Genomic DNA, 19,583 nt, shown 5'->3' with positions numbered 1-19,583 from the left:
GGCTAGTTGAATGGTGCACAGAAAATAATTTGACCCAGAATGTCAAGAACACCAAAGAGATTATAGTTGACTTCAGGAAGCGTAAGGATGACCCCTCTCCCTTAACCATCAAAGGTAAGGTAGTAGAGAGGGTCTCTTGTTTTAAATTTCTGGGCACCTGGATCACTGAGGATCTTAAATGGGAAGATAACACATCTGCTGTGGTCAAAAAGGCGCATCAGAGGCTTTATTTTCTACAAGCATTGAAGAAGAATCTGTCGGCTCAGCTGCTCAAGGCCTTTTATCACTGCTCCATCGAGAGTGTTTTAACCTATTGCATTACAGCATGGTTTGCAAACTGCTCTGAAAACAAGAAATCCATCAGACGAGTCATAAGAACGGCAGAAAAGATCATTGGTGTCTCTCTGCCCTCACTGGATGATGTTTTTAGGACTTGCTGCCTTCGCTGAGCAAGCAGTATTCTGCAGGACGGAACACACCCCTCACACCACCTTTTTTTCTCTGGTTCCATCCGGCAGGTGTTATCAGGCTTTTAAAGCCCACACCACAAGGCCAAAAAACGGCTTCTTTCCTAGAGCTGTTACAGAACTGAAAAGACACGCCCAAGCTCCAGTTGTAACAATTGCATTATTCTAATTAGAACAAGGGCGGACATGTGCAATATTTGTTTTTAACTATTTTTAATTTTTAGGTATATTTAATACTGTTTTTAAGCTATTTAAGGGGTTTTATTAAGTTGGGTATTTTTAATGTTAGTTGATGTTTTAGAGGGATACGTGCAATATGGGACGTGCAGCATGGGATAAGTGTAATATGAGACAATGTGGGATCAGTGCAATACGAGTTATGTTTGTCTCCGAGCTTGCCTCCCCAAAATGTCCTGATTTTTTTTTTTTTTTTTTTTTTTTAATTTTTATTGAAGTATGGGTGAGGGTGGTCATTGTTTTTGGGGATGCACAAGCAAATTTCGTTGTGCTGATTGCTGTGCAATCAATCAATCAATTTTTTTATATAGCGCCAAATCACAACAAACAGTTGCCCCAAGGCGCTTTATATTGTAAGGCAAGGCCATACAATAATTATGTAATGACAAAGTGATTCTGAAAACTTGCCAAAACAAAATTCCAGATAATCCGTGTCTGCTACGTTTAAGATGTATGGAATTTAATAAACGCAAACTGAATTTCAGATATTTCAAACACAATAACATCTATAAACAGAGAGAATACATTCAAGAGAGTTTTAGGCACAATATACAAAGATTTTAATGCTGTTGTCCATGTGGAGCCTGATCAAAGCGTCTCAAATGCATTTCTTCTGTCGTGAATGTACTGACATTACCCATAATGCACTGCTGGCCACAGCATCTCCACATTAAAACCTTGTGCATTACTTTAAAACTAAAACATATATCTGATATTTTCACTTTATAAAACTTCAGGCGTGACGTTAATTTAAATAACCTGTCCAAAATTAGTTTAGTTAAAATTTTAACCATAAGTTAAAACTGTATGCCTCTGGATGACTTGGGTGATATTGCCAGCGTATCAGTATGGGGTCAAAAGAATTTTTTTTTTTTTTTCCCCATTTTGTGACCAGTTCTCCTTTGCCTGCAGCGAATACTGTACAGTGGTTTCTTCTAGAACCAGCTCTCCTTTGTTTACAGAGGATAGAACTGCACATCTGCTACAAAGCATTTAGCAGGTAAGTTACTCAACTGATTTTAGGTTTCATAAATGTTTGTAACTATTCAGCTTTGTTTACCACGTCTGCAAAAATACGTTGGCGGTCTAAAAATGATCTGACTAAAACTTATCGGAAGATAATTAGTCTGATGATGGTTTTCAAAGTTATCTAACAAGCTAATCCGATAATGAAAACATTCTTTGATAATTAGCGGATTAGCGGAACTGTGCCCACCACTGTAGATTATACATCTGTTGTTCAAAATGATCCAATCAGCTGTTTTGACATATGAGGGCTGTCAAAGTAACGGTCCTTTTTATTTTTTTCAAAAACTATATGGATTTCATTCATATGTTTTTACGTCAGACATGCTTGAACCCTCGTGCGCATGCGTGAGTTTTTCCACGCCTGTCGGTGACGTCATTCGCCTGTGAGCACTCCTTGTGGGAGGAGTCGTCCAGCCCCTCGTCGGAATTCCTTTGTCTGAGAAGTTGCTGAGAGACTGGCGCGTTGTTTGATCAAAATTTTTTCTAAACCTGTGAGACACATCGAAGTGGACACGGTTCGAAAAATTAAGTTGGTTTTCAGTGAAAATTTTAACGGCTGATGAGAGATTTTGAGGTGATTCTGTCGCTTTAAGGACTTCCCACGGTGCGAGACGTCGCTCAGCGCTCTCAGCCGCCGTCGTCAGCCTGTTCAAGCTGAAAACCTCCACATTTCAGGCTCTATTGATCCAGGACGTCGTGAGAGAACAGAGAAGTTTCAGAAGAAGTCGGTTTCAGCATTTTATCCGGATATTCCACTGTTAAAGGAGATTTTTTTAATGAAAGACGTGCGGACGGGTCCGCGCGTCGGGACGCAGCCGCCGCGACGCTCCGCCACAGGAAAAACACCTCTGTTGAAAGCCTTAAGGACAAGTTGGAACATGTCCTGCCTGTTAAACAATTTCTCATATACTCACTCCACTGAAAGCCATCAAAAGCCGCCTGGATTTTACAAATGGTTATCAACACGGAGGTGTATTTCCTGTGCCGCCGCACCGCGTCGGCTGCGTCCCGACGCGCGGATCCGTCCGCGCGTCGGACGGATCCGAAAAGCATTTCTTTCAATTAATCTGAAGTGTGTCTGGCTAACTCATTTGTTTTAGCTTCTCCAGTTCATCACAGCAGATCCATTATAGATCCACGTTAACATGACACAACTCTTACATGAGGTGTTATTCCTGTCACATCCTCCAGATGTACTCTACAAGGAGAAAGCAGCACAACTGGCTTTGAACTGGTCACCTTCTTGTTGGGAGGCAAATACGCTAACTGCTTCCACCACTGCAAAATAATTAGATGTCATCATTTGATGTCTGCACCAGCAGGTGGCAGTGATTCTGGTATAACGTGGGCAGTTAAAACATCCTGTGCTGTACTTGCATGAAACTTTTTTTTTATGCAAGTGGACGGACTTAACATTTATGATGTGTAATAAGAGACAATGCAGATTTTTTTTTTTTTTTTAACCTGGCACTTGACGAGCATGTCGAAGAAGACTTCGTCCCCCTCGGGCTGCTCAGCGCTGGCTTCGAGTCGACTGTACAGGGAGGGTGTGTGAGGTGGATCTGTACTGGAGATGGGGACTGTGGACACAAAACCAGCACAAGTCAAGCTGTGAAAAGCATTTATTGGTGAATAGGAGAGGAACGTGTGGTACGTTTGTCCATCATCACCTTGTGAGGGGGCTTGATCTGTGCTGGAGATGGAGGGTGTACAAGGCGGGTTGGAGGTGCTGAGTCGCAAGCCAGGAAAATGGCTCAGGCTGACTCGTTGGTCGTCCAGACGGCGGGCCTGGGAGCTGGCCAGCAGCTCCAGGAAATGACCAGGATCCTGCAATGGCGTTTCGCATTTCTGTGTGGCTAAGAGAAGCGAGAATGCATTAGTCGGCACTTATGTAAGAAAGGGAGGACTGTGGGCGAGAAATGCCATGTGGTGGATTTTAACATTTAATGAAGTATGGAGGCATCATAGATTCAGGATTAAGTGGGGACAATGTATTTAAGTCTACAATTTTAAGGTAATGATTTACAGATGTTGGGGGAGAACGGTTCTATTGCATTTTAAATCACGCTTTGCTTCATGGTCCATTAGTCTGAAACCAAATTTTGACCTAATCAGTACCAATTAAAAGGACTAAACACTTGCAATCCAGCCTTAGTATACCATGGCCTAACCCCCCCCCCCCCCCCCCCCCCCCCCAAAAAAAACAATCCAAGATTTGGATCCGGATCACTTCCAAATTCAGTGGAGGCTTCCATGGGCTAATATCTATCTGTGGTGCAAATTTCGTCAAGAGTTGTGCGGTAGTTTTGACGTAATGCTGCTAACAGACAGGCAAATAAACTCCAATGATTTTATTACATCCTTGACAGATGTAATAACTGAGTGATGCAAATTGCTTGTGCCAATAGAACAGGGGTGGCCAAGTTCGGTCCTCGAGAGCCACATTCCAGACACTCTTAGTTGTCTCCCTGTTTCAACACACCTGAATCCAATGAACGACTCTTTAGCAGACCTTTAATGAGCCTTTCATTGGATTCAGGTGTGTTAGAGCAGGGAGACAACTAAGAGTGTCAGGAATGTGCCTCTTGAGGACCGAACTTGGCCACCCCTGCAATAGAATGAATCAATGGTCAAACAAGGTCTATGACACATTACCATGTAATGTGACAACTATACATAACAGATGGCACAAACTACTCATTTTTATAACTGTTAGCTCAACCAATTTGTCACACAAGTTTGCAGATTTTACCCCATAACATGCAGGTATATTTCAACATAACTTTTTGAAACCTTTATGATCAAATAATGTGACATACCTTTCAATATGACTGGTGTCCTGCATAATCCTCCACTGACCCCTTCCTGGCTATAGCTGCCAGCCCGGGATGGCAGTCGAACACTTGCATGTAGGCCATGATCTACTAAGGCCGGGCTTTAAGGCCCAATCCCAGTACTTCCCTTCAAGGGAAAGGGTGAAGTGGTAGGGTGAGCAGAGAGTACTGAGCCTTCATGTTGTTGAGTCCCCTGAAGTGCTACAGAAAACCTGTTTGGCCCAGGGTCTGTCAGTGAATGGTGTGAAACACAACTGAACACATATACTCAGAGTTCTAATGCTGATCCTTTTCATATTTTTTTAAAGTGAAATTTGGTAATTGTAGAGCTGTTTTTTTTTTATTGGAAGTAGAAATCAAACCAATCTGAGATCTTATGATACAATGAAATGCTGCTTCGACTCTGCTGAATAAGATTTCTGTTGGATTAGACACTGAAAACTTAAAAAAAAACAAAACAACAAAAAAACAGCCAGCTTTGAATTAAACATGTTGATAATCTTCTGGCTGGGTGAAATGTCACACACAGGATTAATGATAAACACCTGTTAGAGAAAGTTCACATTTACAGACGAGCTGCTTTCACACCATAAAAACATTGATGTTGTTTCTCCAAGGGTAAGACTTGTTTTTTTTTTTTTTTTGCCTTGCATATGGTGTAAAAACAGCTTAGCACACACAGAGGAGCTAACTCACATTTCTTTTCAGCTACAGGTGGGGTGGATGAGGGAGATGAATTGGCAGTGAGATGGCTCTGGCCATCTATTAAGGAGCACCTTTGGTCGTCCATTCTGCTGCCTTGGAAACGAGAGAGGAGGTCAAAAAACCCATCCTCCCCAACTGTGTCCTCTGATCTAGGCTAGCGTGTTAAGAAATGAAAGACAGGGGTAGAATGGTCAGAAAACAAGTCATCTTGATTAATAATCAACAAGGCAGAACAACTAAATATTTTCATGACAAAATATCTACTTCAAACAGTAGAGGAATTTGAGTTTTTTTATCTATACATATTTTTATTCTTTAAATTTGGGAGAGTTTGGCCACATACATACACAAAAGTAAATTTGTAGTTTTTATTGTGTAAAGTCCTAACAAAAGAACAAAAATGGAAAATATTTCAAAGTAATGAAACCATGTGAGTGTTGCTGTGTGAGATCATGAGGAGGCCAAACATCAAAGTGTATAATTTGGAAAGCATAAATGTAGACATGGTTAAATATAACACAAAGCTAAAATGTGACCCTTTGACCTCTTAAAATGGGTCAAGTTCAGCCATCTTTGAACTTGTCCAAGTTCTGTGTCCCAAGAATGTTCCCTGTAAATTTGAATACCCTGGTAGTAAACAGGACTGGCATTATGCTGAGCACAGACAGACGGCCTGATGGATGCAGGGCCTTCGCAATCCCCGGTGGCTATATTTTGGGCCTCAGGTAAAAATGGCTTTTCAACATTTAATTTGCCTACAGTTCACTTTAGTGACACAGGCAGCACCATCTACTGGATTTACCTTCACCAACGCTGGTGGTTCCGGCTCAGAATCCGGCTGCTCCATGCTGTCCTCAGATTGGTTTTTAGGTGGTGATTTGTGGTTCTTTTGCTTCCTGCTTTTCAGACGGTGGAAGAGGAAAATTTTGGTGGAAGCCATGATTGTGTTGTTTTTTGAAGACCTGGGGAATGGATCCTCCTCCTCCCAGCCCTGCTGCAGCCAAAACAGAAGCACAGACGTTCAAAAAAGTGCGATACAATCAAGATGAAACTGCAATGTTTGAGGCAAATAGTAACACTGAACTGTCCAGTATAAACAGTCAGTTTGTAATTTTGCCTGTGTACACCACAAATAGCGGAGACAAAACAGACCAGATGTGCTTGTCATGTAGACTGTTTTCAGCCAAGGGGGTTAACAAAAAATATTCCATTAACCATTTTTGTACAGTTCTTTCAGAGGTCAAAAGTAACTGGACAGACCAAGTTATTACTCATACAAGTGATCACCTTGACAGCCAGGTTTTGTTACACCAGGATGTACAGTAGTGTTCAGAATAATAGTAGTGCTATGTAACTAAAAAGATTAATCCAGGTTTTGAGTATATTTCTTATTGTTACATGGGAAACAAGGTACCAGTAGATTCAGTAGATTCTCACAAATCCAGCAAGACCAAGCATTCATGATATGCACACTCTTAAGGCTATGAAATTGGGTTATTAGTAAAAAAAAAAAGTAGAAAAGGTGGTGTTCACAATAATAGTAGTGTGGAATTCAGTCAGTGAGTTCGTCAATTTTGTGGAACAAACAGGTGTGAATCAGGTGTCCCCTATTTAAGGATGAAGCCAGCACCTGTTGAACATGCTTTTCTCTTTGAAAGCCTGAGGAAAATAGGACGTTCAAGACATTGTTCAGAAGAACAGCGTAGTTTGATTAAAAAGTTGATTGGAGAGGGGAAAACTTATACGCAGGTGCAAAAAATTATAGGCTGTTCATCTACAATGATCTCCAATGCTTTAAAATGGACAAAAAAAAACAGAGGTGCGTGGAAGAAAACGGAAAACAACAATCAAAATGGATAGAAGAATAACCAGAATGGCAAAGGCTCACCCACTGATCAGCTCCAGGATGATCAAGGATAGTCTGGAGTTACCTGTAAGTGCTGTGACAGTTAGAAGATGCCTGTGTGAAGCTAATTTATTTGCAAGAATCCCCCGCAAAGTCCCTCTGTTAAATAAGATGTGCAGAAGAGATTACAATTTGCCAAAGAACACATCAACTGGCCTGAAGAGAAATGGAGGAATATTTTGTGGACTGATGAGAGTAAAATTGTTCTTTTTGGGTCCAAGAGCCGCAGACAGTTTATGAGACGACCCCCAAACTCTGAATTCAAGCCACAGTTCACAGTGAAGACAGTGAAGCATGGTGATGCAAGCATCATGATATGGGCATGTTTCTCCTACTATGGTGTTGGGCCTATATATCGCATACCAGGTATCATGGATCAGTTTGGATATGTCAAAATACTTGAGGTCATGTTGCCTTATGCTGAAGAGGACATGCCCTTGAAATGGGTGTTTCAACAAGACAATGACCCCAAGCACACTAGTAAATGAGCAAAATCTTGGTTCCAAACCAACAAAATTAATGCCTCGCCGATGTGAAGAAATCATGAAAAACTGTGGTTATACAACTAAATACTAGTTTAGTGATTCACAGCATTGCTAAAAAGCAGTTTGAACATAATAGTTTTGAGTTTGTAGCATCAACAGCAGATGCTACTATTATTGTGAACACCCCCTTTTCTACTTTTTTTTTACTAATAGCCCAATTTCATAGCCTTAAGAGTGTGCATATCATGAATGCTTGGTCTTGTTGGATCTGTGAGAATCTACTGAATCTACTGGTACCTTGTTTCCCATGTAACAATAAGAAATATACTCAAAACCTGGATTAATCTTTTTAGTCACATAGCACTACTATTATTCTGAACACTACTATAGATGCATGAACATTTTTCAACTCAATGAACACCTCTTGGATTTTACATCAAAGAAATACAATCTGTGGTAAATCTGTCTGGAGTAAGCAGTTCTCAAAACAGAGTGATGGAGACTAGTGAGGGAAGCCACCAAGACACATGTCAGCTCTGAGGAGTTACTGGTCTCTTTTGTTGTGATTATCTTGTAAATGTCTGTTTCACAACCAGTCACAGCTTCACAATAGAGTGGAACAGAGAAGGATTTTCTTAAAAATAATTGCAGCTACAATGTGTCAGAAGTGACACACTGTGATGTGATGAGATGTAAGTTTTCTTCAATAAGATTAGCTTCAAGGAAGTTGGAGCAATACCCCCCCAAGGAATATTCTATTGAAAAGTTTTAACTTAGACCCCATAAATAAAAAAACAGTTTATCATCCTTGACATCAGAAAAAAGTGGTGAGGGAGGGCAGGTATGTTTTCCCCTTAGAAACCGGTATATTCAATGTCATTTCAAACCTGAAAAACAACGCATACAGCACCCGAATACCAAGTGAATGAACTGAAAAGATCAGATATTTTTAAAATAATTCCTGTTTCCATGTTGAATACAGTCCATGTTTATCACACTACTAGTGTGCAGTATTCACACTAGTAGTGTGACAAACATGCGTGCTGGGTGTGTGACACAGACTGCGTGGTTGTAAATGACAACGAGCCAGAAGTTCCGGGCCCAGTTCAGTAAACTTCGGCTGTCTTCGGCCAAAGCATACTTGCCACTTAGTGGGCATGCCGGTTCTTGCACCAGCTGTACTGCCGTCAATGAAATTCACAAAACGTAAAAAAATAAAATAAAAAATAAAAAATTGATTTTGCCGATTTTGGCATGCAGGTGGGGATGATAAACTTTTTTATTATTATTATTTTTTTTAATAGCACCTTACCAAAATTCTCCAATTTTTAATTTCATTGTCATGCACAGTATTTTTTTCTGGTGTCATGTACAATGATAATAATAAATTCTATTCTATTCTTTGTCAGTTTTATATACAAACAATACAGATGTTTGAAAAAGTATTGACAGTGTATTTAATTGCTGACAAATTAAACATCTGATCAGTTAAGTGTGTACACACACACACACACACACACACACACACACACACACACACACACACACACACACACACACACACACACACCAGCTATAAATTAAAAAAGCATTAGATTTGGTTCACATGCTTTGGAAATGTTGAAATTATTAAAAGACCAAAGTCTGAATTAATCATGTTTTTGCCATATGAAATATTTTTCTTTTATGCATACCGGATGTGCAGATGAATCTCTTGTGGGACTTTTGTCAGGACTTGGAGTCAGTTCCAGGTTTTCTGCACTGCCTTTGGTCCTTGAAGGAGACTTAACCCCTGAAATTGAGACGCATAATAAATTGTGGATAAATCTTATATCGTACCCACATTTTATAAATTTCCTTTGCAGTTATAAAATCAATCAAGATTTCTACAGATTAAATTATGCACAGAGTCCACAGCTCTAAATTTTATGTCCCTAAGAATATACATAAATAGAAGGAATTTATTTTTCAATCACAACTTTAGATTAAAACACAGTGATAGACTATAAAATGAGTGACTGGAAGGTGTTCTGTTATTTTCTTTTGCAGTTTATGAAAGTTTTGGAACAAAACATAAATCTGCACATTAATGCTTCCAAGTTACCTCCGCCAAGGAGGTTATGTTTTTGGTCGCGTTGGTTGGTTGGTTAGTTTGTTAGCAGGATTACTCAAAAAATCCTCAACATTTTTACCAGGGGTGTATCTTGGCCTAACTTAGAAGTCATTAAATTTTGGTAATGATCTGGAACACGATCCAGATCCAGACATTTTTTTACGGATTCTTTATCATTGCAGGATGGGGCCAATTTCAACATTTTTGCATCTAACTTCATGAAGAAGGGTCACAAAGGCTGAACAAAAATTAAGTTACAACACAACATTAATTTAGCATTTCTTTCTCCTCATTGAATAAACTTGTTATTAGAAAAAAAAAAAAAACTTGTGTAGTTCATGCAGTTTCTCTTCATAAATACATTTGCTGAAGATCTAAGGATTTAACCCTCTGGGGCCGACGCCGTCGTATATGACAGCTGAGACCAAGCTTTACTAAATTATAAATACATTTTTAATGATATGAGATAGAAACTTACTTTTTTTTGCTGAAAAATTAACTCCGCGGACTTTCGAGCCACCGTCCACCACCTTTGTACTCCTCATAGAAGCTGTGTGATGACGTGAGCAATGTGAGTGTCCAATCGGAATTGATTCACCGTCGCATGGTTTTCCAAAATCCAATCGTAGGGCAGATTCACCTCACGTGACACACCAGATTGTTTTTAGGAGTGATGTGTTACTAGTTTATTGTAGTTTGCTGTGTTCTGAATAAATGTGTGTGGAAAATTATTTCCGCTTTACTTTTTCCTTTCTTATTTCTGATTGTAAACCTTTATTACACTTATAAAACACAACTATAGCATATATATATTTTGAAAGTACAGGTTGTCCTGAAAAAAAAAGAGACATAAAACTTGATTGTGGGATGTAGGGAGAGCTGTTAACAGCAATAATAAAACATTTACAAGGTCTGTCCATAAAGTATCGTACCTTTTTATTTATTTTTTTAAATATATGGATTTGATTCATGTGTTTTCACGTCAGACAAGCTTGAACCCTCGTGCGCATGCGTGAGGACAAGTTCGGACATGCCCAGCTCTCCACAATTTCTCTTATAACTCACTCGACTGGTAAGCATTGAAAGCCAAGATAGGCATGTCGCAACTTGTCCTCTGACATGCCGAAACGGAGGCGTTCTTTGTCTCGCTCGAACAGCGAATCGGTCGTGACGCACAAAGCCTCCGCGCGGCTTTCCACGACAAAATCTCTTGTTAAAAGTGAAATCTGCCGGAAAATGGTTGATGTCCAGCTCTTGTGATAACCAGAGAAAGTGCACACGACGGTCCCAGCTCCACACAGCCATCTGTTTAGAAATAATCCGGTGGTTCGTGCCTGTCCTTAAAGCTGTAGTAATAGTCCTTATTCTCTGTGAAGCCCGTAAAATTTTCACCAAAAGCCAGCCATTTTCGAATGGTTTCCAGGTGCCAGTTTCTAACAGCTTCTGAAAAAATTCTGATGGAAAAAAACCCCAAATCATTCCGCCATTTCCAGACAACAAAAATCCGACGACGGGGCAGGACCACTCCTTCCACAAGCATGCTCATAGGCGAATGACGTCACTGACAGGCGTGGAAAAACTCACGCATGCGCACGAGGGTTCAAGCTTGTCTGACGTGAAAACATATGAATCAAATCCATATAGTTAAAAAAATAAATAAATAAAAAGGTACGATACTTTATGGACAGACCTCGTATGCCAGGTGCGTGAACTGTCCAAAAAATGCCCTCGGATCCCAGAGGGTTAACCACTGAATCTGAAACATGTTGGTAGATGTGTGAAACGACATGTAATAAGTCTCTTTGCCAAAGGGTATTCCATGTGACGTCAGTGACCCTATGGCCTTGGTGGAGGTTTACGCTCTCCAAGTGCTTCTAGTTAGTCATCATTTTTGTTCCTAAAATGCATGTCCTACTACAACCCCTGCCAAAAATTATGGAATCACCGGCCTCGGAGGATGTTCATTCAGTTGTTTAATTTTGTAGAAAAAAAGCAGATCACAGACATGACACAAAACTAAAGTCATTTCAAATGGCAACTTTCTGGCTTTAAGAAACACTGTAAGAAATCAAGAAAAAAAGATTGTGGCAGTCAGTAACGGTTACTTTTTTAGACCAAGCAGAGGAAAAAAATATGGAATCACTTAATTCTGAGGAAAAAATTATGGAATCACCCTGTAAATTTTCATCCCCCAAATTAACACCTGCATCAAATCAGATCTGCTCATTGACATTGACCCTATGCCATGACACTGACCCTATGTGTCTTTTTGCAAGGAATGTTTTTGCAGTTTTTGCTTTATGGCAAGATGCATTATCATCTTGAAAAATGATTTCATCATCCCCAAACATCCTTTCAATTGTCCAGAATATCAACATAAACTTGTGCATTTATTGATGATGTAATGACAGCCATCTCCCCAGTGCCTTCACCTGACATGCAGCCCCATATCATCAATGACTGTGGAAATTTACATGTTCTCTTCAGGCAGTCATCTTTATAAATCTCATTGGAAAGGCACCAAACAAAAGTTCCAGCATCATCACCTTGCCCAATGCAGATTCAAGATTCATCACTGAATATGACTTTCATCCAGTCATCCACAGTCCACAATTGCTTTTCCTTAGCCCACTGTAACCTTGTTTTTTCTGTTTAGGTGTTAATGATGCCTTTCGTTTAGCTTTTCTGTATGTAAATCCCATTTCCTTTAGGCGGTTTCTTACAGTTCGGTCACAGACGTTGACTCCAGTTTCCTCCCATTCGTTCCTCATTTGTTTTGTTGTACATTTTTCGATTTTTGAGACATATTGCTTTAAGTTTTCTGTCTTGACGCTTTGATGTCTTCCTTGGTCTACCAGTATGTTTGCCTTTAACAACCTTCCCATGTTGTTTGTATTTGGTCCAGAGTTTAGACACAGCTGACTGTGAACAACCAACATCTTTTGCAACATTGCGTGATGATTTACTCTCTTTTAAGAGTTTGATAATCCTCTCCTTTGTTTCAATTGACATCTCTCGTGCTGGAGCCATGATTCATGTTAGTCCACTTGGTGCAACAGCTCTCCAAGGTGTGTTCACTCGTTTTTATATGCAGACTAACGAGCAGATCTGATATGATGCAGGTGTTAGTTTTGGGGATGAAAATTTACAGGGTGATTCCATAATTTTTTCCTCAGAATTGAGTGATTCCATATTTTTTTCCTCTGCTTGGTCTAAAAAAGTAACCGTTACTGACTGCCACAATCTTTTTTTCTTGATTTCTTATAGTGTTTCTTAAAGCCAGAAAGTTGCCATTTGAAATGACTTTAGTTTTGTGTCATGTCTGTGATCTGCTTTTTTTCTACAAAATTAAACAACTGAATGAACATCCTCCGAGGCCGGTGATTCCATAATTTTTGCCAGGGGTTGTATGTAAAAATGTCTTTTAAGAGATGACAGAAGAAGAAGAAGAAGAAAAAAGGTACAGTGCTTTTCACAACAAAAAGCTCAATGACAAATTTACCAGACGGACGTGCACATTTGTGACAGATCTGCTGGGTTCTGCAGTAAAATAGCAGATTTTACTCAGATTTACCTGGAAAGTTGTGGTAACTCTGACAGCTGGCAGGCAGAGCAGAGCTGTTGGTGTTTTGGTAAAAGCTGGAGTTGATGTTAGAACTGGACTTCAGACTTACAACCAGCCGCAGGTCTGACAAGTTCATTCTGGCAGTCACCTCGCCACTTTTATCTCCAGTCTGCAACACAGACGACATCAGAGATCATTAGGACAAAGATCAATGTGAGTGTATGAGAACATTTCTGCAACTGATTTGTTTTTATCCATTAAAAATGGATTACAAAAGCTGTACTATATACAGGTGAAGTAAACAATAACACAATTCAATGAAATTCATTCCTTGGAAGCTCAGTGAAAATAACATAAATCTCAGTCGTACGGTGCATTTCCAGAAGCACAGGCTCAGTTATTTTGGTTAATCTGATCTCATATTTTTATGTACTGTATGAGAGCTGTTTACAGTACAAATGGCTTGAATGTAATTTTTCAAAAGACTATTTTTATGTTGAGCACAAGAAATTGTGGATGATTTCAAAACCTCGACAGAATAAAATGAACCTATCTGCTGTGATACTGACATGCGCAGTTAGAAAATTATTTTTCTAATTCTGGTACTCTAGGATTATATAAATAACTGTCACATTATGCACTTATGTGATTTATTTATTTATTTTAAGTGCAACAGGAGGAATGCTACAAGTGACAATCTTCTGTGATCAATGTTGTTTAAATGATCTGCAGACAACCAGTAGAGGGTGGTAACGGGACACAGTAGATAGAGGCAGAGACAAACACTTCACCTCTTTGGCAATTTCCAGATGTTTCTCTGCAAAGAACATGGCTTGCACGTGATTCCCCAGGGCAGTGTGGGCATTTCCTAGACTCCAATACGCTCTTCCTTCTCCAACGCTGCAACGAAAAGCAGAGGGAAACAAGCTGAGCAACTTCGTTGGAAGTGTGTAGAAATGGGTGGGGCATTCCTCAAAGCTATCTGAGACGACAGTCAAAACGTCAGCCAGGGCTGATTTCACAACAAAAAGCTGCAGCTCATCAGTTCCATCTACGTTGTTAACCAAAAATTTAATCTCACTTCTCAGCAGAAGCTCATGATGCAGGCAGTCGGGATTATTCATGTGCCGAGACATTTTGAAATCAGGTCTTAAAGTCTAAGTACTGTAACCGCATACAGTACTTTGACTTGTTAGTTCTTAGCTTGATGGGTTCCAGCAATAAGGCAAAGATATGATGCCTGATTCTGAAGCCACCCAAAATGAAAAAGGTTCACAGAAGCAGTAAGGTGATATCAGATGCCACTTAAAGGCTGATACCGGTCATTGAGGTCCTGAGCAATGAGCAGATGTTTGAGGTGGTAATCAATAGCTCTTTCATAGTCCTGCAGAAGTGTGTAAGTGTTTCCCAAACTGTAACAGGCCTGGGCCTCCACTGCTTTGTCCTTCTGTGTCCTGGCCAGCTGCAAAGTCCTCCTGTGAGCAAACGCAGAAGAGGAGGAAGAAAGTCAAACAATGCTGTGGGTGGGTGCTGAAGAATCATCTCTTTGTTATTTTCTAATGCTTTCCATTTCCAGTAAATGGAAGATTATTAAAGATTTATTTACTTCCTGATTCTCTTAACTACAGACAAAATAGGTCTGTGGATGGATGGACGGAGAATACTTTATACATCCCCTTCGAGAAATTCAGATATCCAACAGCTCTCACAAAAACAATACACAAACATATCAACATTAAACCTGCTGATATAAAAAGTATAATAACAACAACAACAACAAAAAAATTATTTAGCCATATTAACTGTGGGCTTTTTTTTTTACAGAAACTGAATTGGTGATGATTAATGTCATCATTGCGTATGCCCCACAGCCTATAGTTGTGCTCAAAATAATAGCAGTGTGTTTAAAAAAAATGTATATAGCTCAAAATCCTTAAAATAGCTTTTATTTCCATTCACACAAATGCACTGTTAATGCTGCACATTCTATTCCAAATCAGCTTTCTCTCAGCAAAAGAGACCAAGTGACCAAGACAGAGAAGGAAAAATAAAGGCAATTTCTCTTTACACCATAATGAATTGCTGGCATATCATGCAAGTCATCAACAGGCATACAACTTTAACTTATGGTTAAATTTTTTACCAAACTAACTCCAGACAAGTTATTTAAATTAGCGTCACATCTGGGTTTTATGAAGTGAAAATATCAGCTATATGTTTCAGTTTTAAAGTAATGCACTAATTTTTGAAGGTTTTAGTGTTTGGACCACATGCTGCAGTGCATTATGGGTAACATTTCACGACAGGACAAATGCATTGAGACACTCTGATGAGGCTGTACGTTAACCGCTGCACACGGACAACAGCATTAAACTCTTGTATACTGTGCCTAAAACTCTCGTGAATATATTCTCTAGGTTTATAGACATTGTTATTGTTTGGCAGTTGGTCCAGATGACATTCCAGTGGAGGCATGGAAATGTCTAGAAGAGATGGGAGTAGAGTTTCTAACCAGATTGTTTAATAAAATCTTAGAAAGTGAGAGGATGCCTGAGGAGTGGAGACGAAGTGTGCTGGTTCCTATTTTCAAGAACAAGGGTGATGTGCAGAGCTGCAGTAACTACAGAGGCATAAAGTTGATCAGCCACAGCATGAAGTTATGGGAAAGAGTAGTAGAAGCTAGGCTTTGAAAACGGGTGAAGATTTGTGAGCAGCAATATGGTTTCATGCCAAGAAACAGCACTACAGATGCAATGTTTGCTCTGAGAATACTGTTGGAGAAGTACAGAGAAGGCCAGAAAGAGTTACATTGTGTGTTTGTGGACTTAGAAAAAGCTTACGATAGGGTGCCAAGAGAAGAGCTGTGGTATTGTATGAGGAAGTCTGGAGTGGCAGAGAAGTATGTTAGGGTAGTGCAGGACATGTACAAGAATAGTGTGACAGCGGTGAGGTGCGCAGTCGGAATGACAGACTCATTCACGGTGGAGGTGGGATTACACCAAGGATCAGCTCTGAGTCCTTTCTTGTTTGCAGTGGTAATGGACAGGTTGACAGATGAGATCAGACAGGAGTCCCCATGGACTATGATGTTTGCAGATGACATTGTGATCTGTAGTGAGAGTAAAGAGCAAGTTGAGTCTAGTCTGGAGAGGTGGAGGTATGCTTTGGAGAGAAGGGCAATGAAAGTCAGTAGAAGCAAGACTGAGTACATGTGTGTGAATGAGAGGGAGCCCAGTGGAATAGTGCAGTTACAAGAACTGTCTGCAGAGGAAAAGATGAAAAGGCGAGAAGTGTGTGTTGGTCCCAATATGGATATTACAGATGATTTTCTCATGGACAGTACGACAATGAACAGCAGCCAAAGCTGAGGACGCACTGGCGAATTTAGAGAGCAGCGCTGTACTAGCCAACTTTTTATGTATGCGTTTGCTGGGTGTCGTGTGTTTTGAAATGACATTAAATATTGTTAATGTGATTCCACGTGTTGTGTATCTCAGTAAGTGATAATAATGCAAATAACATGCAGTTGTCGTGCAGTATGCATTTTCGCCCTCGACTAACTTGGGCGAATATCTGTCATTTTGGGCAACTGGGCATGGACGTAGGCCTTCTGAAAATGGATACCGCCCTCCAAAAGCATGTTATTGTATTAATATGATATCAAAGGGAGGAATGTGGAAGGACAGATGGCGGCAGTTTGAAGAAAGGATGGAAATGGCTGCCTTGAATACTTAAAGAAGGCGGAGGAGGGGCGCAGGGTGATGTATGATGGATGGATCATCAAGGGTGATGGATGAAGGTGCACACAGGTGGACTACATTCTATGAAGTGAGCGTAGCTAGACAGCATCAGGTAGTGGTTTGTAGGATGACTTTAGAGATTAAGAAGAGGAAGAGTGTGAAACCTGAAGCAAGGACCAAAGGGTGGAAACTAACTGAGAAAGACTGTTGCATGAAATTCAGGGAGGAAGTGAAATATGCACTGAATGAAGTTGAAGTGAATTTGGACAACTGGAAAAGTATCACAGATGTGGTGAAGGAGACAGCTAGGAATGTACTGGGTGTGACATCTGGAAAGAGGAAGGAAGACAAAGAGACTTGAAAGTGGATTAAAGCTGTCCGGGAAAGTGGAGGAGGAAGAGACTGATGAAAAAGAATTGGCAAGTATCGCTCCTGAACCATATCATAGCCCACGTTTCAAGATAAGGGAGAAATACACACCCCTCACACATATGTACTGCACCTGTATTGATATTTTTATTTATGAATTAAATTAACACCGTGAAGGACATTCAAAAACAAATAACTGAAATCATGTTTAGTCCTTGGACTCCTCTAATTAAACTGCAAACCTTATTCTTTGCGCTTGTAAATAAATGCTTTCAGTGTGGGGAGACTTTATGCAAATACAAACTATTATCCCTACCTATTTTAAATCTATAACTGTGCATTCATAAATACAATTAAAACCATGTAATAGAAAGGAAAACAATTTTACGATCAACATTACACATTACTGTGTTTCTTATTCCAAACAAGATGAGCACATACAGAGCCAACACCCAGCAGGAGGCGAGAGAGGGTCTGAGCTTTACTTACTTGTAATGACCAGCAGCCACTTCAAACTGGCTGAGAAATATGTGAGCGTTGCCAAGATTACAATGGGCCCTCCTCTCAGCTGACTTATCCCCAAACTCTTTAGCAATGAGAAGCCGCTGTGAAAACATGCCAAAGACCAAGTTGTATATTAACATCACTTTTGTTTTAGGTCCTTTCAAACCAAGAAACATGACCTTTAAAGTAAAATAAGATTGAAATCAGATTCATCACTTGATAAAAATACTTATCACTCAAAATTGTCCAAAAAGTCTAAAGTTATTAAACAGATCATTAAACATGAACACTAAAAGAGTCCAACTTTCTCACTGCAAAAACTGATATCCAATAAAGTAAAAAAAGAGACTTGTTTAAAGAAAATTTGACTTACTTTTTGTCTAAATAGAAAAAATATCTTGTCAAGCATTTTTGATATAAGAAAAAATGTCTTATTTTGGGAAAATGTATCTCACTTTTTCTAAAGTTTTTTTTCCAGCTCATATCAAGCAGTATTTAACCAGTAACAAGGAAAGGCAATGGGTTTCAAATCCAAATAATCCAAGCAAAGGAACAGGATTGTTTTCCTTATTTTAAGACAGAGGCTAATCTTAAAATAAGAATTCTGTCTAGATTTAAGGCACATTTTGATTATTCAGTGCCGAGACATTTTGATAGTTTTGAGAACTCGAACCAAGTAAATGTTTTTTTTTTTGCATAATACAAGACAATTTGGCTAGATTTCGGATTATTTGTCTTATTCTGAGAGGGATAGTTTTTGCAGTGCACTGGTAGTTTGTCACTTACCTTTTCATGTGCACCCACTGCTGCTTCAAAGTCACCCAGCAGATAGTATGTGTTGCCAAGGTTACCGTAGGTACGACCCTGCGCTGCACGATCACCTAACTCCTTCACCAGGCACAGGTTGGCCCTTTTTCCCCACAAAGGAAAACAAAAGGAAACATTTATACTTGTGTATCTATATGCATGTATGCTGAGGCATTTTATTCATCCTATAATAGAAAATCCAGTCTAAAGTTAAGGAACATTATTTGTCTTTTTTGTTTGGTTACCCTTGCTGTTAAGGGCAAAGAGACTATATGTATGTTGGTCGGTCGGTCTGTCTGTCTGCGTCAATACCTTCAAAATGCAAAGAGCAATTTCAATCACATTTGGTGGATAAACTCAGTGGACAGTTGTCTTGCAACCCAAATGTAATGTCAACTCAGAGATCTGTCTGAAATACCTAACGACCACATCTCAGAAATAGATAAGATTCTTTCCGTGTTGAACTCTGCTCTGGCTAATAAATGTATCAGACGTCTTGTGTCAATGACATAATGTGATGATGTCAAACAAAGTCATTAACTGGCTGCGAGTCACTGCAATCACCTGGATACCTTGTTTACATCTTGGTTATGACACATCAAATACTGTATATGTACCACTGCCACATATCGGTGTTCAGACAATCTCAGCTGTTTCCTTAGATTTAAGTCATAAAAACAAATTGTCTGGCAAATTGTCTGTGGAATATTTTTGGACAATTGGAACTCAGCAATTTTAATAAAACCCTTATGGAATAATCAAGCAACTAACTATTACACAGGCACAGACCAGATACTGATCTGGTTCATAATACAGAAAAAC

The 19,583-nt window shown here is 39.6% G+C and overlaps 1 protein-coding gene across 2 annotated transcripts in view; it reads right to left on the bottom strand.

The window, feature by feature from the left end:
- Positions 1-19,583, bottom strand: part of LOC117518398 (G-protein-signaling modulator 2-like) — a 45,059-nt gene that overhangs the window by 7,262 nt on the left and 18,214 nt on the right. Inside the window, exons 5-14 of one of the 2 annotated variants that reach the window (XM_034179507.1) lie at positions 18,741-18,864; positions 17,940-18,055; positions 14,661-14,816; positions 14,133-14,241; positions 13,351-13,510; positions 9,358-9,455; positions 6,075-6,266; positions 5,264-5,426; positions 3,404-3,589; positions 3,198-3,313 (exon numbers count right to left, since the gene is read on the bottom strand). In XM_034179507.1, coding sequence (XP_034035398.1) covers positions 3,198-3,313; positions 3,404-3,589; positions 5,264-5,426; positions 6,075-6,266; positions 9,358-9,455; positions 13,351-13,510; positions 14,133-14,241; positions 14,661-14,816; positions 17,940-18,055; positions 18,741-18,864 — 1,420 coding nt within the window. The remainder of the gene's footprint in view (positions 1-3,197; positions 3,314-3,403; positions 3,590-5,263; positions 5,427-6,074; positions 6,267-9,357; positions 9,456-13,350; positions 13,511-14,132; positions 14,242-14,660; positions 14,817-17,939; positions 18,056-18,740; positions 18,865-19,583) is intronic. The other variant, XM_034179508.1, reaches the window with a different exon arrangement.

Source organism: Thalassophryne amazonica, chromosome 10, assembly GCF_902500255.1.
Source record: "Thalassophryne amazonica chromosome 10, fThaAma1.1, whole genome shotgun sequence".
Lineage (NCBI taxonomy): Eukaryota > Metazoa > Chordata > Actinopteri > Batrachoidiformes > Batrachoididae > Thalassophryne > Thalassophryne amazonica.
The sequence above is the reverse complement of the archived record's forward strand: the minus strand, read 5'-3'. Positions and strand labels throughout refer to the sequence as shown.